Source organism: Diabrotica undecimpunctata, chromosome 1, assembly GCF_040954645.1.
Source record: "Diabrotica undecimpunctata isolate CICGRU chromosome 1, icDiaUnde3, whole genome shotgun sequence".
Lineage (NCBI taxonomy): Eukaryota > Metazoa > Arthropoda > Insecta > Coleoptera > Chrysomelidae > Diabrotica > Diabrotica undecimpunctata.
This window is the reverse complement of record NC_092803.1, coordinates 160,981,976-161,004,780: the sequence shown is the minus strand read 5'-3', so window position 1 is coordinate 161,004,780 and position 22,805 is coordinate 160,981,976. Positions and strand designations below refer to the sequence as shown.

The following is a 22,805-nucleotide window of genomic DNA, read 5'->3' as shown; positions in this document are numbered from 1 at the left end:
AATCATTGAATGGCCTGCATGGTCATGTGACCTGACATCTGTGATTTCTTCCTGTTGAGCTTTCTCAAGCGCCGAGTTTTTGCAAGAGTTGCCTCCGAACTGCAGTTGAAGAAAAATTTTAAAATCTTCGCGGACAGCTTGACGTGCTTCGCGGACCTGCCATTGCGAAACGATGCAGTAAGTGCATTAATCAAGATTGATTAAATTTGAACACTTACAGTAACTTTGGAATCCGTTTTGTAATTTTTTTGAATAAATTTATTGTGACGCTGCATATTTTCTCTTAATGCAAATTTGTTGCCTGATTTATACCGACCCCATCAATTTCCAAAGCTCTTGGTTTATCATCAGTTTGTTGAATTTGATTATTACATCATTTTCTTTGTCTTTTTCGGCTCTTGCTAGCTGTCTTACTTTAGATTGTATTTTAAGTATTCTTTAATGAGATCGTGGTTGATAAATATTTGGTGTTACTTTTACTGATTTTAGTTTATATCTATCTTATACCAGTCTTGTACCATTTCTGTCTTGTTTATTCTTTAGTTTTACTAGGCACGGTTTATTACCTAGTTTTATGTCATCCCCTATTCTCCTTAACTCTAACTTCTTTTCTATGAAGTTTTCCATACCTTCTTTCATGACCTTTGGGTCACTTACCCCATTAGCTGCTCCTTGACCATCCCAAGGAGCTGCACACGATTTTTTCAATAAAAACTTTCTGTAACGATTTTACCCATTTGATGTATTTGTATTATAAGTATACTAAGGTGTCAATGTCATAAATGATAGTTTTTATAACAAACGCCAAAAGACGTCCTACGCACATACTGTAATGTTTGTGGAATTGTGCGTATGACGCTAAATGGCGTTGCGTTAAATAAATTCCGTTTTTAGCTAAAAATGAGTGATAGACCAATAAAAAAGCACTAAACCAACATTTTATTTTTTTACTGCGTAATTCACAAAAAATTACGAACAGTAAGTAACACAGAAAACCATATTTAAAATAAGCAAAAATTAAACAATGTTCTCATGAAATAAACTAAAGCAAGGATCGTTGCACAATCCAGGCTTATCTTGACAAGCTTGGCATTCTCAAACCGTATCCTTCCTTAATTTGTTTTCACTGCATACACGACATCTCTTTCGATGTCTTCGGCTTCCAGTGTCATTTGTTTTTATTTTGGTTGGGATGTGCTTTGTTACTTGTCGTTTGTTAGAGTCTTCAGAAAGCACCGGTAATAATTTTTCAATAACTGCTAACCGAAAATCATAAAAGTTCTGTTTTGAGCCAGAGTACTTTTGATGCAATATATATGAGTTGAATAGGAGGAGTTGAAATACATGAACAGCTAACCTTTTATACCAAAATAGTGTCTTCCCAAGGGATGAGTAATAGGATATCATTTGGTCTTGCTTGTCTATCCCACCCATGGTCTTGTTATACTTATCAATTGGTAAAGGTTTCACCTTTATCACGGAAAATCCACACGAAGTTGTTTCTCGAAAATAAAAAGAAAATGACCTGGTGAGTGCTTATAATAATAAAGGGATATGTGTGTGTAAATGGAAAAATCAGCGAGATATTTTAATAATCTCTTCCGAATTTGGTCATAAAATGATTCCAACAATATCTAGGAAAGGAATTAATAAAGAAAAGCTCCATTTAGTCGCTGAATATAACAAAAACAAAGGTGGCATTGGGTTAGGCGACCAGATGTTAAATTATTATAGTTGCGAACACAAAACTATGAGGCGGTACAAAAAAATAGGCATACATATTTTTCAAATTATTCTAATCAACGCATACTATTTCTATAATAATTCTAATACAAAAATTTCATTGTACGACTTTCGACTGTTGGTGATTGATTGTCTTTTGGGACCAAACCCAAAAATCCCCCAAGTCAAGAAAAATTTTACGTTTCATTTGCCAGTCCAGGGTCCTAAATCAGCTAATGGTATTACAAAACTACGACGGTGTAAATATTTCTGGCAAACTAAAAAAGAAACAAAGGACTCATTGTTTTATTGTGCAGAGTGCCCTGAATATCCGAGATTGTGCTTAGAAAATTGTTTTAGACGTTTTCATGAAGAAATTAAAAATTAGTTTGTTTTCTTAACGTTGTTGCCATTTAATAATTACTTATATTAGTTATGTAGGTTCATATTTATTTTTTTTTCAATCAGATTATTATTTCTTTTAAGTTCAGCCGACACATTTTCTTCCCTGTGGCCACCAACGCGACTCACGCGGTGAGTTTTTGAAAGTGTACCTTAAAAATTAATTAGTTTACACGAATACATCAATGACCCCAAGTTTTTTCTTAAAAAAAGTGATGGAGCTGAATGTGTTAATATTAGCGACAATATTTGACGTATTCGCCAAATATTTGCTTACTCCCAAATAATTCACCTTTTTTACTAGTAGTATTCTTTCTCCTTCAAGCGTGAAGAAAATTCCCTGTCCTTCGAACTTTTAAGTATGACTGCCTTTATTTTTTGTAAATGTAATTTTAAATATCTATTTTCGAGCCAATTTTTAAATCTTTTTAGTGAAGTATTTCAAAAAATTACAAGACAATGTGGTAGGAAGATATGGTGAAGACAAAATAAACAACAACGGAGAGCGACTCATTGATCTTTGTGAAACATTACAGCTTAAAATAATGAATGGATTTTATCAGCACAAAGATATACATAAATTTACCTGGGAACAACCAAAGAAAAAGATAAAATCTATAATCGACTATCTCATCCAACCAGAAAACAAAAGGCTCCAAACAAATGACGTAAGGGTGTATCGTGGTGCCGAATGCGGATCTGACCACTATATGGTGGTCGCAAAAATAACCATACACTACAGGAAAGTAAACAAGAACAAAATTGAACAGGAGAAGGTAGCAGCTTGCACAAAGATAAGATATAATATTGATAGCCTCAAACAAGAATCAGTACAATTCCTCTACAAACTTAGACTAGCCTCAAAACTAACTCACTTAACTCGAAGAGAAACAGCCGAAAAAGAATATCAAGATATAAAAAATTGCATTCATCAGGCGGCCAAAGAGGCATTGGGGTACGAAGAAGCTGACAAAAGAAAAAATCCTGAGTGGTGGAACGAAGAAGTAGGAAAATTAATTAAAGACAAAAAAAAAGCTTATCAAACATGGCTATCCACGGAAGACTCAGAAGACCACAGAATTTACAGCAGACTCAACAGGGAAGCAAAGAGGGAAGTCACTAAAAGAAAAAACGAAATGTGGGAAGAGAAATGCGAAGAGATGGACCGATGCTTAGGAGGAACCAAAGTGACACAAGCTTGGAAATTCATAAAAAGTATTAGAAAAGAAAGAAAAGATGAGGGAAATATAAACCTGATTCAAAATAAAAAGTGGGAAAAATATTACGAAACGCTATTAACAGAAAGTAGGCACGAATTTATGGAAAGACCTGACCATATCTCAATGACAGAAAACTCAGAGGTGCATAAGATAAACAAAGAAGAACTGAAAAAAGAATTGAAACAAATGAAAAATGGAAAAACACGCGGGCCTGGAGACATTCCCATCGAGTTGGTGAAACATGGACCAGATGCTCTTTTGGAAAGCTTAGTGAATATTTTTAATAAATGCTTAATTGAAGGCCAAACGATTCCAGACGATTGGAATTTGGCCCACATTAGCCCCATTTATAAAAAGGGAGACAGAAAAGAATGCGGAAATTATAGAGGCATTAGCGTAACTAGCTTGCTGGGAAGGTTATATAATCGTATATTGAAAAGAAGAATAGAAGAGGAGTATAAAGAAATTGAAGAACAAAGCGGCTTCAGAGCAGGAAGATCGTGCGTGGACAACACATTTACCCTTCAACAAGTAATTGAAAAACGAACAGCTCGAAACCTCCCTACGCATCTGGTATTTATAGATCTGGAGAAGGCTTATGATACAGTTCCTTTAAAACTCTTATTTAGTGTCTTGACGAAAACGGACCTTAGTAAAACATATCTAAAAGCAATACTGAACATCTATAAATGTCCTCAAAGCACTGTAAAAACAGGAAATACTTTCTCAAGGGTATTTACAGTAACGAAAGGCTTGAGACAAGGATGTTGTCTTTCCCCCACCCTATTCAAAATATATATCCAAGAAGCACTGCACCAGTGGAGACAAAAATGTGCGGGAATGGGGTTGAAGCTTAACAACCATTATCTGACAACGCTGTTCTTTGCAGATGATCAAGTACTAATTGCAAGCTGTGAAGAAGATGCAGATTATATGCTTAGAAAGCTCAAAGATGAATACGAAAAATGGGGGATGAGTATGAATATGTCTAAAACAGAATATATGCGAATAGGCAGTGAAGACGAAGACCCGGATTTGGAAATTAGACAAATGAAAAGGTGCTACGAATACAAATATTTGGGAAGTATTATCTGCAGTAAAGGAACAATGAAACGAGATATAGACTATAGAGTGCAACAAGGCAGGAAGAGTGTTCAAATTCTGAATTCGATACTTTGGTCCAACAAAGCTACTATGAAAACTAAAATGACTATCTACAAAGTAATTGTAGAGCCCATTCTTACATATGGAGCAGAATGTTGGCAAATGACAGTAAAAGGAAAGAAAAAAGTTGACACGGTTGAAATGGACTACCTAAGAAGAGCTTGCCGTATATCAAGAGTAGAACGTATACCTAATTCTGAAATTAGAAGAAAAACAGATATAGTACATACAACTTCTGAAAGAATAGAAACTAGACAGTTAATATGGTATGGACACGTACAGAGGATGGACGACAACAGATGGCCAAAAAGAGCTATGGAATACAATCCAAGTAATAGAAGGAAACGAGGAAGACCAGCCAAGTCTTGGATACAAGGTGTTATGGAAACCATGAAAGACAGAGCCATTGATGAAGACACCTGGAGAGATAGAAAAAGATGGCGATCGAAATGCGGGAAGCGGCAGAAGCTGTAGGATCCCCGCTTATATATATATATATATATATATATATATATATATATATATATATATATATATATATATATATATATATATATATATTTGCCGAGTCCATAATCAACCAATTTTATTATTGTGTTCTACAAGTACTACTAAGTACTACTAAGAGAAAAAGTTCGCTAGCCATTCATTGATTATATGTAATGTAAATGGACTCATATAACTCTTAATTCTTTTGTTTGCTTTGAAACCTACTTCATTGTTGCCAGTACTTCCTTTACCGCAATCTTTGTACCGCAATGCGTTTTCTGATTTTGATTTTTTTTAAAGATTTTTGCCTAAAAGATTTTTTATCACAGTATAAATTTTCTTCAGATACTTTATTAAGCCGTAGTCTTCTTAAAAGCTCTTTCTGTTATCATTTTCAGACATTTATTCTTTTTTCTGATGAATTTCGTTTAATTACTTTCTTCTTCTTGCGTTCAGCGTCTTCCTCCTGTGAAGGTTACTGATCAATATGGCAATTTTCACTTTAAGAAACTGCTTCATCCAACATTGTTTCTTTGAATTATAAGCTTTAATAACGCATATTATATTGTGCCTCTAGAGATGTTGCTAAGAAACTCAAATTTTCTCGTCTTTATAGCAAGTATAATTTCAGGTTCAATATTCAGTCCAGCACTGCCCGAGCTCTATTTATCCAGGAGGCTCCGAGAACGCGCCTGTAGTGCCACATTTAAAAAATCTCTATATTTTTACGCAGTTCATTATTTAGTGTCGTATTCACTATCTTGTGGGGGCGAAATTGCGGCAGAAAATCGCGACAGTGGCAAAAGGGAAATATGGCCAAATTGAAAAATGGAATGTCGAAGGATTTAATTATTAAAACCAAAAGGCAAAGAAATGCGGAATTATATGATTATGAATGCAGAACTGCAGTAGGAACTGCAGTATGAACTGCATTAGGAACTGCAGTAGAACTGCAGAGGAAAAAAGGAAAGCTAGGCTTAACCAGCTTCAAAGAAACACAAGAAATAGCAAAGAAATTTATAACGAAAAGAGAATACAAGCGACTAGATTATGCAGAAGAAAAAAAGAAATGCTTTGAAAAAACAAGTACAAGAAATCCTAGAACATAACAACAGACACGAGAACAGAAGATTATATAAAAGAATAAAAGAAAGCAGACAGTCATTTAGACCAAAATTGACAATACGCAAAGACAAGGACGGAGAACTACTCACAAAGAAAAAAATTAAAATGAGATGGAAAGAATACTTTGAAAAAACCTAAATGCACACAATGGAAATGATCAAAACGAGACAATATATTTTACGGCGGAGGAGCACATTGAAAACCCGAGTTAAGAAGAAGTAGTTAAAATAATAAAGAAACTAAAAAACAGTAAAGCGCCAGAAACGGACGGAGTTTCGGCAGAATTGTTGAAATATGGAAGACACGAACTCTGGGAAAAATTCATTGCCTGATAAAGTTAGTATGGACCAAGGAGCAAATGCCGGAGGAATATGCAGTTGGTCTTATATAGCCAATATATAAAAAAGGAGATAAGAGGGAATGCCAGAATTACAGACCAATTACATTGCTAAAAGTAATATACAAAATCCTTTCTGGCATTATCTACACTAGATTGTCAGAATAGCCCGAAAATATAATTGGAGATTATCAAAATGGATTGAGACCAAATATAACCACTACAGACAACATATTCATACTTAGAACAATACAAGCGAAATATGAATACGACATATAACGATATAATATGTATATAGACTTTAAATAAGCATTTAATAGTGTGAAAAGAAACAAAATGCCGGAAGACCTCCGAAATCTAGGTGTACCAAAAAACTATATCAGCCTCATAAAAATGACGTTGCAGGGTTCAAAATCCGCAGTTAGAGTAGAAAGAAATGTCTCCCCTGTTTGACATCAACATGGGGATGAGACAGGGAGACACTTTCAACCATGCTGTTCAACCTAGTTCTCGAAGCAGTCATCCGACAACCAATGTAACCGGCCATATAAACACCAAAACAGTACAAATTAATGCATATGCAGACGATGTCACCAGTATTAGTAGAAGCAAGACACGCCTGGTGGAAACGTTCAAGAAAATTGATCCTGAAGCACAACAAAAAGGGCTTAAAATAAACGAAACAAAAACTAAGTACATGTCCATCAAAAGAACACCTAAATAAAAATAATATAGCAATAGACAACTATACTATTGAAAGTGTGGATGCCTTCACATATCTGGCGACAGAAATCAATCAGAAGAATTCCGTAAGTAGCGAAATTAATGCACGTATTTTCAGTGTAAATCGTACATACTATGCTAATAAAAGATTGATGGACATTCGAGAGAAAGATGCTGAGAAAAGTATATGGCCCGGTGCAAGAGGAAGACGGCACATGGAGAATCAGGAGAAATGAAGAGGTTAATGAACTGAATGATAGGTATGACATTGTAAGATTTGTGAAAATTCAAAGACTGTCATGGCTGGGACATGTTCAGCGACAAGAAGACACGAAAACGACAAAGAAAATCTTGCAGTGGAAGCCGGTAGGAAGGCGGAAAAAAGGAAGTCCCAGGACGAGATGATTGGATGACGTAGAAGACGACCTGAAAACCATGAATATAAGACAATTGAGAAGAAGGGCCAAAGAGAGATCTGAATGGAAGGACATGGCCAGACAAGCAAAGACCTATCCAGGTTTATGATGCCAAAAGAAGAAGCAGAAGATTATTTAGTGTCCAGCTTTAAACACTGTATGAGAGAATGAAAAACACAGAACACCTAAACATTCTAATTCTTAGAGCCATAAAAGGTGCTGTCAACAGTTTTTTCATTTTTAAAACTCAGCTTATGCTTGTTCAATGCGTGAACGAATTTCTTCTAAATAATGGTTAGTCTTGTTAATAATAGTTCCAAGATAATTGTACCGCGAAACACGCTCAGTCCATTAAAAACCAATTGTCTACAATTGTTGTTAATTTTTTTTAACGACCATCATTTTGGTTTTCTTTATATTGATATATAACCTGTGCGCCATACCAACTCGAGATATTTGATGAAAGAGTATCTAGAGGAAATACTTCCCTGTCGTACACCTCTTAAATACTTTTACAATACATTTTCTCTGACGTGGAGTCTTAGAGTTTTATTTTTGCCGTTTAATCACAGTATAATCTTGATAATATGTGAACATCCTAATAATCAACGTTTAATTTTGGCAAGATTTCTACTAGCTTCTCATGCTTAACATTATCAAAGGCCTAAGTATAGTCAATGAAGCAGAGATACATATCTTGCATCTGTGCATCTCTGTGCCAGTACATTCAAGGCAAACAGGTTTTCTCTGGTTCCCAAACCATTGCGGATTCCCATTTCACAGTTCGATGTAATGTTTCACTATCACATTTATTTCTGGGATGTATAATTCGTAGAAATATTTTTAAAACATGACTCATTATGGTAATCATCACAGTTGGTAGGATGGTACTTCTTTGGAATAGTGACAAAGGTCAAGATGAGCTAGTCTTTTGGAATTATTCCATTTTTATACACCAAAACAGATATAGATTTGTCTTTCAGTATTCTTCAGAGTTCACAATCAATCTCGTCTGGTCGTACTGCTTTGCAACTTTTTGCTATTTTTATGACTTGTTTTACCTCATCAGATGTTATTGGAGGTGCATCTTACGAAAGGGTTAAGACGCAATTCCTTCATCTATTATCATTGAAGAACTGAGAGGCCTACTCATTTTTTTTAAGTTCGTGATTATTGTACCGTGTTTATTTCTCAATAGATTTGTTTCTTGACTGAATCCAAAACCGAAAAATTTCTGAATTTTTTTGTAAACATTAAAGCTGTCGTATTAACTATCTAGTTCTTGCCCTTTCCTTTGCTTCCTTTATTCCTTTTGTTTCTAATGAAATTGTGAATTTTCTTATATTCTACACCATTCTTGTGTTTATGATTCCTACTTTTATCCATCAGTGTCACACGTCTAATGAGTCATACATTTTTGTTTTGTCTGGTAATCATTTTTATTTAAAGTTTTGTTTTGAGTGTTTACTATTATTTCTTTAAGTTTTGACCATTGAAATTATTACTTTGTGCTTCAATTATTGTCTTTTGTAAACAAAATTCTTCGAAGTTTATCTTCGAAGTTTGTTAATTAAACTACCATGACTACTGTTCTATGTCTTTTTTCACCGTTATAATAATTTTACTGTAAGTTACTTGATTTTTATGTGCTCTTCTCACTGACAGTTTCAAAAGTTTGAAATTTATAATTTTTAAGAATTATTTTATATCATATTAATGCTGAAAGATTTTTATACATTTAAAATATGTTTATAACAGCTTTAAAAAAGCACTTCTTATAACACTAGTCAAAACGTTACTTCAGACATACAAAAGTTCACTAATTTGTTTGTAACGAAGTCGCCTTCAGAGCTTACTAACAAATGACCCTCTCTCTTTGTGTACTTGCACTCCCACCAACAACCTTCCAGTACCATCGATGCGCCCTGGAGATGAAACACCGCTAAAAATATAAAACACCGTGGACAATTGACAGAGAATTGAATGGGTAAGAGCTTCTACTTCCGGGTCTCTGAGTATATTAGAGGCCAATGTCCTCTGTCCACTGCGATTACGTGATTCGGTTAATTGTACGTCTCTACTTCTCGTCCGTATCGAATATTGATCCCATCCCACCTCTAGCCTAGGTTGAGTACCGATCAGTTAGCCTACGATTTTTGGGTATTGACCAAAGATCGTCTCTTGCCTCACCCATCAGAGTGCCGCTTATATTTATTTTTCATCGGTATCTACGCCAGACCTCAGCCACAGCGATTTTATTTACGTATTTTTTATTATGTCTTTTTAATTTTATTGCACATATATAGAAATTAATTTTATTTTTATTATTTATCTGAATATATTTTTATTTACATTCAACTTGCCTTTTACTGAGTCTGCTGTTTTATAGAGCCACCCGTCATAAATTTTATACTTTTTTTTTCCAAAACCCCGTACAACCACTACTGACCCGATATTGTTTCCACTTACTTTCTCCCGCTTGCTATTGATTTTCTTTAGGAATATTCTCCGTCACGGGACGGGATAATCATTAATTGAGTCTTTTTTGGTAAAGTTTTTTGAATAAATAATTTTTTCGCTGTTTTAAAACTCGTTTTCTTGATAAAAATCCTATTGAGGCCTGTCTCTGAATAATCAACACCGTGGCCCTAAGACAACGGGGCTTATATTAAGCTTATAATGAAAACAATTTTTGTTGTGTTAGTAAAATATAATGAAAGAAAGCAGAACAAATGCAATGATAAATTTGAAGAAGGCTCTTTTTAGTTGTAGGAGATAGAGGAATTATAATTTTTTGGTAGGACACTCGGAAAATGCAACAACTTTAATAGATTTATTAAAAAATGTAACTAGAGTAGGCTGTAGAATTAAATAACTTCTTCTTCTTCTCCCTCAGATTTTCTTTTTTTTTCAGGAGTCTCTATTCTTTATTCTACTTTGCCACTCATTTCTGTCCATCGTTTCTTAATCACCTAAACTTTTCTCTAACCCTCCTCTGCCACACAGTCCTTTAATTTTTTCCTCGGTTTTCCTCTACTTCTCTTTCCATCAACTTCTAACAGCTCTATCGTTCGTCCTACATAGTTTTTATTTCTACACTTGACATGACCAGATCATTGCAATCGTTGTTTTTGGATATATTTTGAGATTATAGTGAACCCGGCTCTTTCTCTAATTAAGTCGTTTCTGTTCCTATCTCTTCTAGTCTTACTTAACATCCACCGCAAAATTTTCATTTCAGCTACCTTCATCTTCTTTTTTTGAAATGTCTTTATATGCCACACTTCACCACCGTACACCAACGTAGGCCTCACCAAACTCTTATATATCTTTCCTTTCAGCCCTTCTCCGATTTTTGCCCCAATCAGCCTATATTCTGTGGGAAATTTCTCGATCCAGTGTCCCATTTTCTGTAATATAGGAGCCAAGGTATTTAAATTCTTCTACTCAGCCTAGTTTTTCTCCAAGCAATTTGACCTTCCCAATTATTTCTGCTCCTACGAACCACATATACTCTGTATTCGAAATGCTAACATTAAGTCCTTCCTCTTTAATAGCGTTTCTCCACCTCTCCAACTTCTCCTCCAACATTTCTTTGCTCTTCTTTACTAACACGATATCATCAGCAAAGAACATTGACCAATGAGCCCTCTCTCTTACCTTCACTTCCAGTACATCCATAACAAGATTAACCAGGTAGGGACTTACTAAATAACTTACTACTACTTAAATACTCCTTAAATTCCTAAATACCTTATACTACTACTTAAATAAATGCTCTGATTACAGAATTATAAGCTTAATAAGCCATGCACTCAAGATCCTGTTCTGTTATTTACTCTCGCGTATATAGAAAACTTGAAGAAAACATTAACAATGTTCAGTTTGGGCTTAGACGCGGACTGAAAACGCGAGGGGCCCTATTATCAATACAAGTATCGATACAAAGAGCTCGAGACGTAAATTGCGAAGTCTACGCATGCTTTATAGACTTAGAAAAACCATTTGACAAGGTGCAACATCAAAAATTATTTCAGATACTGAAAGAATCTAGTATTGATGACAAAGATTTACGCCTAATTTAAAATTTATACTTACAGCAAAGGGCAACTGTACAAGTAGACAACGAATCCTCATAAGAATTCACGATAAAACGGCTAGTACGTCAGGGCTGCATTTTATCTCCGACGTTGTTCAATACTTACTTTTAAATGCTGTTCAGGGAAGCTATTGATGGTTTAAGAGAATGTATAAAAATCAATGGTGAAATCATAAACAATTTAAGATATGAGGACGATACGCTTTTGATTGTTGATAATACATTAATAGACCGTGTAGTGGAAGCCTGTGATAGATACGGCATGAAAATAAACTGTAAGAAGACCAAAATTCTTGTAGTAAGTAAAAACGACGTAATACAGCACAAATTCACAGCTAATAATAAACCCTTGAAAATAATCGACAAAATTACATACCTTGGATGCAGCCTAAATAAGGAATGGGACTACTTACAGGAAATAAGATGTCGTATAGAAAAGGCGAGAGCTGTCTTTAATCGCCTCAGGAAGATTTTATGTAATATGCACCTGAACATTGATACAAGAACACGAGTCTTGAGATGCTATGAATTTTCTACCCTTTTGTATGGACTCGAAGCCTGGACCTTGACAAAGGCAACATCCAACCGATAAGAAGCCTTCGAAATGTGGTGCTACCGCCGCCTGCTCAGAATTTCGTATATCCATCATGTTACAAACAACATCGTGATCCAACGTATGAATAAAGATCTGGAAATTATGCGTATCGTGAAAATCAGAAAGATGACATACTTAGGGCATGTGATGCAAATGATAGAAGGCAAAAGATCTCAAGGGGACAGAAGGATATCGTGGTTGAAGAACATCAGACAGTGGTCAGGAATGACTACCATAAATCTATTTAGAGGTTAACAAAGTTGTATGGACCAACGTGATTGTCAACATCCACAGAGGATAGGCACCAAAAGAAGAGAATTGACTTACAAGTTGATCATTTACACGATTGTCTGGCCGTATCATAAGTAGGCTAGAGACCAATGTAATCACTCTTAATATCTTTTGAAAGTATTACAGTTGCAGATTTTCTTTTTATTTCTTGCAAACATTTCTCAATGTTTTGATCAGAATTTCATTCTCGTTTCGTTAAAAAAAAAATAGTACCTTTAAGCTAAGTAAAAAATATTTTATTTTGAAGTACACAACATTTTCTACAGAGAAGACAACTGTTGATAATAGTCTTATCTAAGAGGTGATAATATAATCATCGATATCATTTTTTAGTCCGAATCTTTATCTTATAACGACCAACTTACCTCACATCATCATGATCATCATCATCATCAATGGCGCTACAGCTCGTCGTGAGTCTTTGCCGCGTTTACTATTGCCTTCCATGTTTGTCGGTCCTGTGCCAGTAATTCCCACTGTCATGTCGCACTACCATTTCTCTAAATGTTCTTTTAATTGAATTGATAAATTGGTAGTTAACCTTAACTACAGGTGAAGAAATGGTTGACGCAGATTCGTCCAGGATTAAGTAATATGATTATAATATTATTCGCCCAGATAATTAAAAGTAATATGATTACGATAACTTACAATCAATCTCGATGACTGTTGTACTATTTCACTGATTTTACTATACTTTACTAGTATCAAGCACTAAAGTTAATCAAAACGAAGGTACTTTATAACAATATTTAATCTAATATGGTATTATATTAAGATATTTCAGATATTTAAGTGTATACACACTTAAAGAAAAAATTCACAGAGAACGGTAAGATAAGCAAACGTTTTTACTCGAAGACTGTCCTGCCCAGAGTCCTTTATCTTTCTCTCAAAATTCAACAAGCTTCAAAAAAAAAGTGGGATATCTCCCACTCAAAAATGACAACATGCCTAAAAGAACGTCAGGTTGTTTCCATCTCTAGGAAGATACTCGAACATAGAACGGTTCTAGGTAAGTAACGGGACTCTTGTAGTTGGAAACCGTGAGAAAAAATAGGACCTTTTGAATTAGGTTCTTTCAGAAAGATACTATAAAGAACGTTTACCACTGTGTTTACCAAAATTATCAAAAAGGACCCGGACCTGAAACCGAGAAAGGTTAACAAAGTTCTACCATAAAATATTCTACTTCGTCTTCTTTTGATGAGTACGACCATCCGTACTTTGAGAACTCCGTGATAGTCGGTATGTTCCAATAAAATTTGCTAAGGATGAGCGAACTCCACACGCATATCTATTTGCGCATACGGCCATGGAAGTACCAGCAACAGGGGTAAAGGTATAAAAAATTATTTACTATTTTAATTATAAAAAAAATGTTACAAGAACAAGCTGAATTTTGTTGAGAATGTCAATTTTGGGACCCAAAAAATATGCACAAAAGTTTACCTTTTCTACTCCCTCTTCTCCCTAACACACCACCTCGTATGGAAAGAAAAAATCGAGTTACCAATAATCTGTACGTCGTAGAAACAATGTTTCAAAAAAAATTTAGGGTAGATAATTTTGAACAATAATAATTATTACCACTTTTGTGTAGAATGAATAATTTTCTCAGAAACAACGCTTAAAGCGACGGGCGATTTTGAATCTCAGTTACACGAGAGAAATCAATATAAAAAAATTGTATCAATACGATGATGGTAAAAATTTGATATTTTTGATCAGAGGGCACTATCGACAAAAATCAAAATACGTTTAGAAAGCGAAGAGTGCAGATTTTGTAAGAAATTGTTGTATTTTGCTGCAAATAAAGTCAGTTTTTGTAAAGGTGTTAAATAAATAAATGTTGCGTGATTTTCGCCATATTTTGCGATTTTCATAAGATAATAAAATTTATTACTTTCACTGATCGGCCACTATAAAATTTCCGTTGTTAGATCCTAATCTTTAAAACATTGAACGTGAAATTTCGGTCTTTAGTTTTGGCAACAAATGTGAGGCATTCGAAATGTGCCCAAAAAACACTGAATTTAAACTTACAGATTACAATCGATCTAAAACACTTAGAACGATTTCTTTTCGATTACACAATTAAGTTTTTTGAAACTACACAATACAAATTTCATCCAATACCGCCTTCGTGAAGGCATTTGTTCGCACACGTGCGAACCTTTCGGTTGCAGAGTTGCATCCAAAAGTTCTATTTTAAAGTCGCCGAAACAGTACAAGCGATATATTATTTAACGCACCCTGGCACGACGTGAACAAATATTTACTTCCGCTTTTTATATCACTTCCGGTTAAAAAGTTCTGACCAGATATTTAGAAAAAATGACTCTAAATTAGTTAAATCGTATACCAATCGACACAATACACGAAAAGTTTAAAATTTTGAAAGTCGAAATTTTAAACTCTTCTATTTGCAGTTACGTTGACTGAAAACCAAGGCTTAAAAATTCCAATTGCTTGTTATTATTAGAATCTTAGCATAAATATTAAACAAAATTTGTAGTTGTAACTATAAAATTATACTAGAAATATGCTATGATGTACATTTGTATTCACCTCGTCAAACTGCAGTCCTTTTCCATTAATTCCGTCGCTTAGTTTTCCACTTTAAACTCAACTCAACTCGTAAGCCCAACTCGGTTTCATTTATTTCGATCCGCACGCTCAACGTTGCACATCGGTGTCCTAAAAGTCGTTAGGTTTCCTTAATTTCTAGCAGGATCACGTACTACATCGATCTTCCCACATGCTTCCTACTTTATTTCAGAAAAATGTGGTATGTGTTACCTTTTTTCGCCTCTAGTTACGGGTTATTTATGACGAGAATGTATAAAATATTTGTTTGAAAAATTCTTAATCTCCAGATACGAGGTCTCTGAAAGTATTAATCATATTATGCAACAAAACTATTTAAAACTTGAGAATTTGAAAACGTGTATTGAAACAGCCGCTTATGAAATCGTCGGTAAAAAAAAGAAAATAAGGAGTAGAAACGGATACTCACTTGGTATTCGTAATGACACACGAGCAGTTCTACCAAAAATAATATATAAAATTTAATATTATCGCTTCCTACACTTCGTATTCCATCGTTTTTGTTTTGTTTGAGTCACGTTCTTTAGCTCTACTTTTCATTTACATGTGAATGTTTAAGATCAACCTATTCATGAATTTCTTGCTCTATTTCTTTATATTTGTTTCCCGTTCGCAACTTTTTATTGTATTAATTCTTTTTTCATTTACTGTAGGTGTACGTATCATTTTAACTCTTTTTCGTACATTTGTATTGAGTATTTTTTTATCAAATTATTGCAAGTAATTGTTTATACTCTAGACCATGGGTGGCCAATATTTTCAGCAGGCGGGCCAAATTTTAGTGACGAGATTTACTAGCGGAAAATAAACGAACGTCCTATGGAGTTCTATAAAAGTGGCGTGAAGATCCATTCCAATAACCTTACTGATATATCAAATTAGGTACACAATTTTTAACGAAACAATAAACATTACCTATTGTTTAAAAACAGAGGCAGAGGTCGATCACCCGTTCGATGGTGAAATAAAGTGCAGAAAGTCAGTGGAAAGATATTCTCTGAGTCCATAAGAGCAGCTCAGGTTATAAGCCGATGGTAAGAGATAGTTGCTCGTATGGTAGACAATCACGACACTTTCTTTCTTCTTCAAAGTTCATTTGATGTACATCCGTACCACTCTCTCAGGTTACGCAGTCATGACATTCTATACCTCCTATGCTTCTCTTTACTTGGATCTTTCCCTGCATAATCAGTTGGAGCAAAGTGTATTTTTCTCCACGTTTAATATGTCGAACATATTCCAATTTTCTTGTTTAAATTGTATTTAAAATTTCTATTTCTTTATTCATCTTTCTCAGAACCTCTTTTATAGAAACAAATAATATACCGATTGCGAGAGGGGTCAGGCAAGGATGCGTCTTGTCTCCGACGCTTTTCAACGTGTACTCACAGGTCATATTCAGAAAAGCCTTATGGGAAAGAAAAGAGGGAATAAGAATTGGTGGAAAAATCGTAAACACCATGAGATTTGTAGATGATACGCTAATTATGGCTGAGAGTATAGAAGAACTACAAACTTTACTATATGCAATAAATAGTAAATGCATTCAAATGGAACTTGACATCAACACAGATAAGACCAAATTTATGATAGTCTCAAGGAGTCCAATAAATAATGAACAACTAACCCTTGGTGGACAGCAAATAGAGAGAGTAACAAAATATAAATATCTGGGACCTTACATCAAGACAGAATTAAATCCAGACCAAGAGATCAGGGTACGAATAGAAATGACAAAAATCTGAATACTGCGCTGAGACTAAGGTTTGTTGAATGTTACGTCTGGTCCCAACTATTGTACGGAGTAGAAACATGGGCGTTAACAGCGCAAATAGTTAAGAAGATTAAATCCTTTGAACTTTGGATATACCGGAGAATGTTGAGAATTCCATGGACTGCCAGGGTCACCAACAAGTAAGTGCTTAGAAGGATGGGTCGAGACAAAAAATTGTTGAGAACAATAAAAGCAGGCAAGACTGCATACCTTGGACACATACTGAGGAATGATAAATAATATAGTCTTTTGCAGGTCATCATGCAGGGTAGAGCCGATAGCAAAAAGGTGAATAGGTAGAAAGAGGAAGTCATGGCTGCGGAATATTCTAAATTAGACAAACATGACTGTAGACGAATTATTCCACGTTGCAAAAGACAGAGAAACTTTAAGAAATGTGGTCGCCAACCTCCGTTAATGGAGACAACATAGGAAGAAAAAGAAGAACCTATTTGCGACGTGTTCTGTTCACGATATTTTCAGAAATCTTCTATACACCCAGAGCTCGAATTTTTCCAGCTTTTTCATTGATGTCGCATTCAAGGTCCAAGTCGAAAAAATATAGCACCTCGCCAACCTAACTCTTAGTTCCAATTTTAAATCCCTTGTAAATAGCAATCTTCTCATTTTGTTGAAATTTGCTCTAGCCTTTTCTATTCTGATTTTGATCTCCTGAATGTAATCATTTGTGGAGATAATCATTGTTCCCAGATATGCTTATTTGTTCACTTGTTCGACGTTGGTTCCGTTTATTAGAAGATTCTCGTTATTTCTTTGAGTTTTTTATATTCTCATTAATTATGTCTTCTTAACGTTCATTGTTAGACCGTACTCTTGTCCATACTCCGCTATTCTGGTTACCAGTCTCTGAAGATCTTCAATATTTTCGGCTAAGATCACAGTGTCGTCCGCATATCTAATGTTGTTAATGGGAACTCCATTTACCTTTATTCCAGCTGTTTCACCATCAAGAGCGTTTTTCAAGATCTCTTCGGAGTAGGCATTAAAAAGAATTGGCGACAATACGCATCCGTCTCACTCCACGTCTAATTTCAATTTTTTCTGACAGCTGTTTGTTAACATATACTTTTTCTCGACACTTAGTAATGATGAAATGACTAGAGAGAAATATATTCTTAACAAAACTTTAATAAATATAACTATTTACATTATTTGTACAAAAATGTAGTTATTGAACGAGGTGACAAATTCAATACTAGTTCTCCTTTGATTGTGTCATAAAAGCTTCTTTGTTGGGTACTGTTTGTCCTAAAACAAAACAAATTAAAACGTATTACTATTATATATTCACAGAAACATTTTCTAAATAATAAGAGAATCAAATCAATTTGATGTCATCCAATTAAAAGTATCTGAATCAAAATCGATAGATTTAAATGGCATCAAATATAGAACATTACCAATTAATGACTACAGAGGCTTTATTATGCATCTTAAAAAATCAGCATTAAAAAATAGTAGAAGCACACTGTTAAAAACTTACGAACGTGAGTGTAGAAATTTATACGATTATAAATCAGACAACAAACGACAGAATTTAATTTACAGAAAGGTGTTTGTAGAGCATTGTGTTTGTATTTGCAAAACCGTACTATGTTTAGATAGTTCTTGCGTTTTGGATCTATTCCGTGATATATCAGTGATGGATAAACTTTTTCAGAATCTGTCCAAAAACTAAAAGAAAAGTTATTGATAGACTATAATAATTTTTCTATTTAAAAAATAAAATACATGAGTATTTTTGTAATGGCATAAACGTTAGTCATTTAACCAGTTGCAATAGATTCTCTAACTAAACAAATACACAATTCTATCTTCAATATAAAATTGACGAATAATTAATAGAATAAAATACAATAAGGCGAAAGATGAAATAGAAACAGAAATTTGTGTCCGTAAAATCATTGGTTTGACGATGAATGTAAGAATGCAACTAAAGAAAAAAATAAGGCCTACAGAAAGATGCTTACCCGATAAACTAGAATAACTGTAAAAAATTATCAGACAAAGAAAAGAAAAGAAGATACATAAAAGAAAAAACCAAACCAGTTAAATAAGAAACATAAATATATAAAAAAAACCTCAGCAGAAAAAAAGTATTCAAGGCACACACAAGTCAATGCCGAAGTCAGAATGACGACCTATTACCAACAAGGAAAGATGTATTGAATATATGAGTGAAATACTTTAACCAGACACAAGAAGAAAATCTGGAAGACAAAAGAGATGAGGTAAGGGGAACATACGAGAAGAAGGATAAACCACCAATGATTCTTGAAGTTAAAGATGCAGTTAAAAAACTAGCCAGAAACAAATCACTCGGAATAGATAATCTCCCAGTTGAACTATATAAAGAAGACCATAACATTATGAAATTACGGCAGCTTATAAAAGAAATATAAACACAAAAATCCCTCCCGGATATTCGAATACTTTGCACTATACACAAAAAAGGAGGTATCTTTGAATGTTCTAACCACAAAGGAATTACGCTTCTAAATGCAGCGTATAAAATATTTTCCACAGTACTATGTCACCGTATGGCACTATATGCAGAACGGGTAGAAGAAAAATACCAGGCTCTGTTCAGAGATGGTAAATCGACAACTCATCAGACTGCAACCCTGAGACACATTTAAGAAAAAACACTGGAATAAGGCATGAATACCCATCACATATTTATAGACTACAAAACAGCCTACGACTTTGTAAATAAAAGGAAAATGTTCAAAGGAATGAAAGAGCTAGGAATACCTAATCAGTTGGTAATTTTAACAAAACTAACTCTTGAAAAAGTTGAATGTAGAGTACGAATTCAAGGGGAACTGTCTGAGCCTTTTAAAACAAATACCGGGCTGCGCTAGGGAGACCATCTCTTTTGTATACCGTTTTACCTGGCTCTGGAAAAAGTAATACGTATGTCACAAATCACAGCCATTGGTTCAATATAAAATAAATCAGAGTAAATCCTTGCCTATGCTGATGAAATCAATATTGTTGGGAAAATAAAAAACGCTGCACGAGAGGCATTAAAAGAATCAACTACAAATATGGGTTTAATACTAAACACCAACAAAACGAAGTATATAAAAATAAGCACATAACCACAAATCCTACGGCCACTTATTATAGAAAACGACGTCATCAAAACAGTGAACGAATTTGTATACCTGGGAGCGCTCCTTAACATTGAAAATAATACTACCGCAAAGATAAACCGCAGAATTTGCACGGCCAACAGATGCTATTTTGGGCTCAATCTCTAAATCCACAATTCAAAATACTCAAATATTGAAAAATACAATGAAACTGTACAAAACAATAATACGCACAGTCCTAACATATGGGTCAGAGATCTGGATTCTAACAAAAAGTAATGAAAACATGTTAGGATGTTTCGAAAGAAAAGTACTAAGGCGAATCTATGGAGCAGTGAATGACACAAGAATGACAATGTAGTGTAGAGAAAAAGATACAACTTCGAACTTTATAGAATATTTCCGGAAACAAGATATCTTAAAATATATTAGAATAGGTCGTTTGAGGTAAATAGGGCATGTAATGCGGATGGAACAAAATGATCCAGCTAGAAAACCGCTCCTTGATAGACCCATTGGTCGGAGAAGAAGAGGAAGACTTAGAACAAGGTTCCTTAACAAGATCTATAAAAACCTGAGAAATATGGGATTACGTGCTTGACAGAGGAAGGCGATGAATAGGGACGACTGGAGAGAAATTCTTGGGAAGACTAGGACCCAGGGTTGTATAGCCAGAATGTTGATGATGAAATATAATAAATATCACACGGAGTCACTTAATTCTCGTATAGGGGCCATAAAAAAATTTTTAGTAGACAAACAAAACAGAACCACGGATAAGGTGTTCTAACATTTAGGTTAAACGAAGAATTCAAATTTAAACTTCTGCATGGTCAGGCAAAATTCCATGTTTCTGACAAGCAATCTATATGATATTTTATTTTATTATGAGCCTGTAGCCAGCATAGATTGAATATTAAATGGTGCATACATATTAAATTTATTTAAATTTTTAATTTGAAATATGATTGAAATTGAAATTTGAAACATAGGACATTCAAAAAAGATATTATAAAGATCACCCAGTTTCTTACAATACTTGCGATTATGGTCGTCAATCACATTTATTTTAAATAAACGACTTGGTTAGTACGCATGTTCAAAGTGTAGTCGATTTAACGATTAACGATTCCATTGACCTTTCCATGTCAATAGATTGTTTTTTTTAAATTGTAACGGAATCCGATACACATAAAGAATATGACAATTAAGTGCCTGATGTTACACTGGTCTTAGCTAAGTAGTCTACATATATTCATCATCTATGAGTCCAATATGTACCTTAACCTAAATAAATTTTGTGTTAAAGCCAGATGCTTTAACTAATCCTTTATTAAAAATATAGAAGGATTACTAAATGTTTTGCGCAAAACAGTATTTTTTATCTTCTTTGGACTGAAAGAACTAACGTTTTTTTAATATAAGGATTTTTAACATATTACAACGCCTCGAGCATGGCCAATCCTTCCGCCGATAACATTAAAACTCGTTGGAAAGTTTCTTGAAGGTTCGGAACCTATTAAGGGTAAAAATAAGCACAGACAGTCCCTTCTATCAATTTAGATGCATCTGTGTATATAAATTCATTCACTCATTCATAAAGATGTCTTTTAATGAACCATGCGTCGCCTATGCAATGCGTTCTTATTATTATAACATACGGAGTATGTCATAATAATGTCATCACTCTCATAAAAACAACAGCACTAAAAATGCGAGTGGTACAAAGGCGCATGGAAAGATTAATTCTCGGCGTGACAAAAAAGATAAAATAAGGAACCAAGACCTACGGAAAAGAACCGGTACCACTGATGTAGTCGAACGTATAGCCAAGCTGAAATGTAATTGGGAGGTCACATAGCGAGACTAAAAGACTCAAGATGAACCAGAAAACTAATTGACTCGCACCCAAGAGAACACAAACGCAGCAGAGGACGACCATTAACACGCTGGATGGACGCCATTAGACGAATATCCTAGAAATGGCAACAAGACGCACAGAACCGTAAAGTGACGAAAAATGGGAGAGACCTATGTCCAGCAGTCGACAGAAGAGGTAGCATGACGATGTGTATATAAATGTGGCATCACTGTAGCAGTTCAAAACAGATCTAATAATATTGTTGCTGATTTTGTTGTTATAAATATATATGGGTATTATTACTTTAGTTTTATGAGAGTTAAGTAGTCTAAGTTTTTGTCTACTGCAGTCAATTTACATATTTATATAAACATCTCACAAAGGCATCTGTCCATTTTTTCTGTTTCACAGTTCATTGTTTAACTTTCACAGCCATAAATCAAGACCGAGAAAACGTAACATATGCTCATTTAGATTCTGATCTTCAGAATAAGGTCTAGTTTTGTAAAAAAATGTTTTCATGTTCATGCTTGTTCAATTCTCAATAGAATTTCATTTTTTAGGTTACATGGGCTGTTGATATTTGCTCTCAATTATTTAGAAGTTACTTGTTCCAATAGTTGTCTCTTGGCATTCAAATGTATTTTTATTGGTTTGTTTGAAAATACTAAAATCTTAGATATATTAGAAATATTTAAATTGAAATATTTTGATATTATATCTTTTTGCAGTTTTTGTGCGTTGCTTAATATTAGGCCGGTATATTAGTATATATATTAGTGGTGATAAAATGCATCTCTGTCGCGCTCCCCGTCTGATCCGTATATCTTCGGATGTTGTTTGCTCTATTTTGATCGT

The 22,805-nt window shown here is 34.4% G+C and overlaps 1 protein-coding gene across 1 annotated transcript in view; it reads right to left on the bottom strand.

Annotated features, from left to right (window-relative positions):
- Positions 1–18,096: 18,096 nt before the first annotated feature.
- The window catches only part of LOC140432438 (putative glucosylceramidase 3), a 74,720-nt gene continuing 70,011 nt past the window's right edge, over positions 18,097–22,805 (bottom strand). The window contains exon 10 of the mRNA XM_072520342.1: positions 18,097–18,236. Within this exon, the coding sequence (XP_072376443.1) occupies positions 18,137–18,236 (100 nt within the window). The 3' untranslated portion in view covers positions 18,097–18,136. The remainder of the gene's footprint in view (positions 18,237–22,805) is intronic.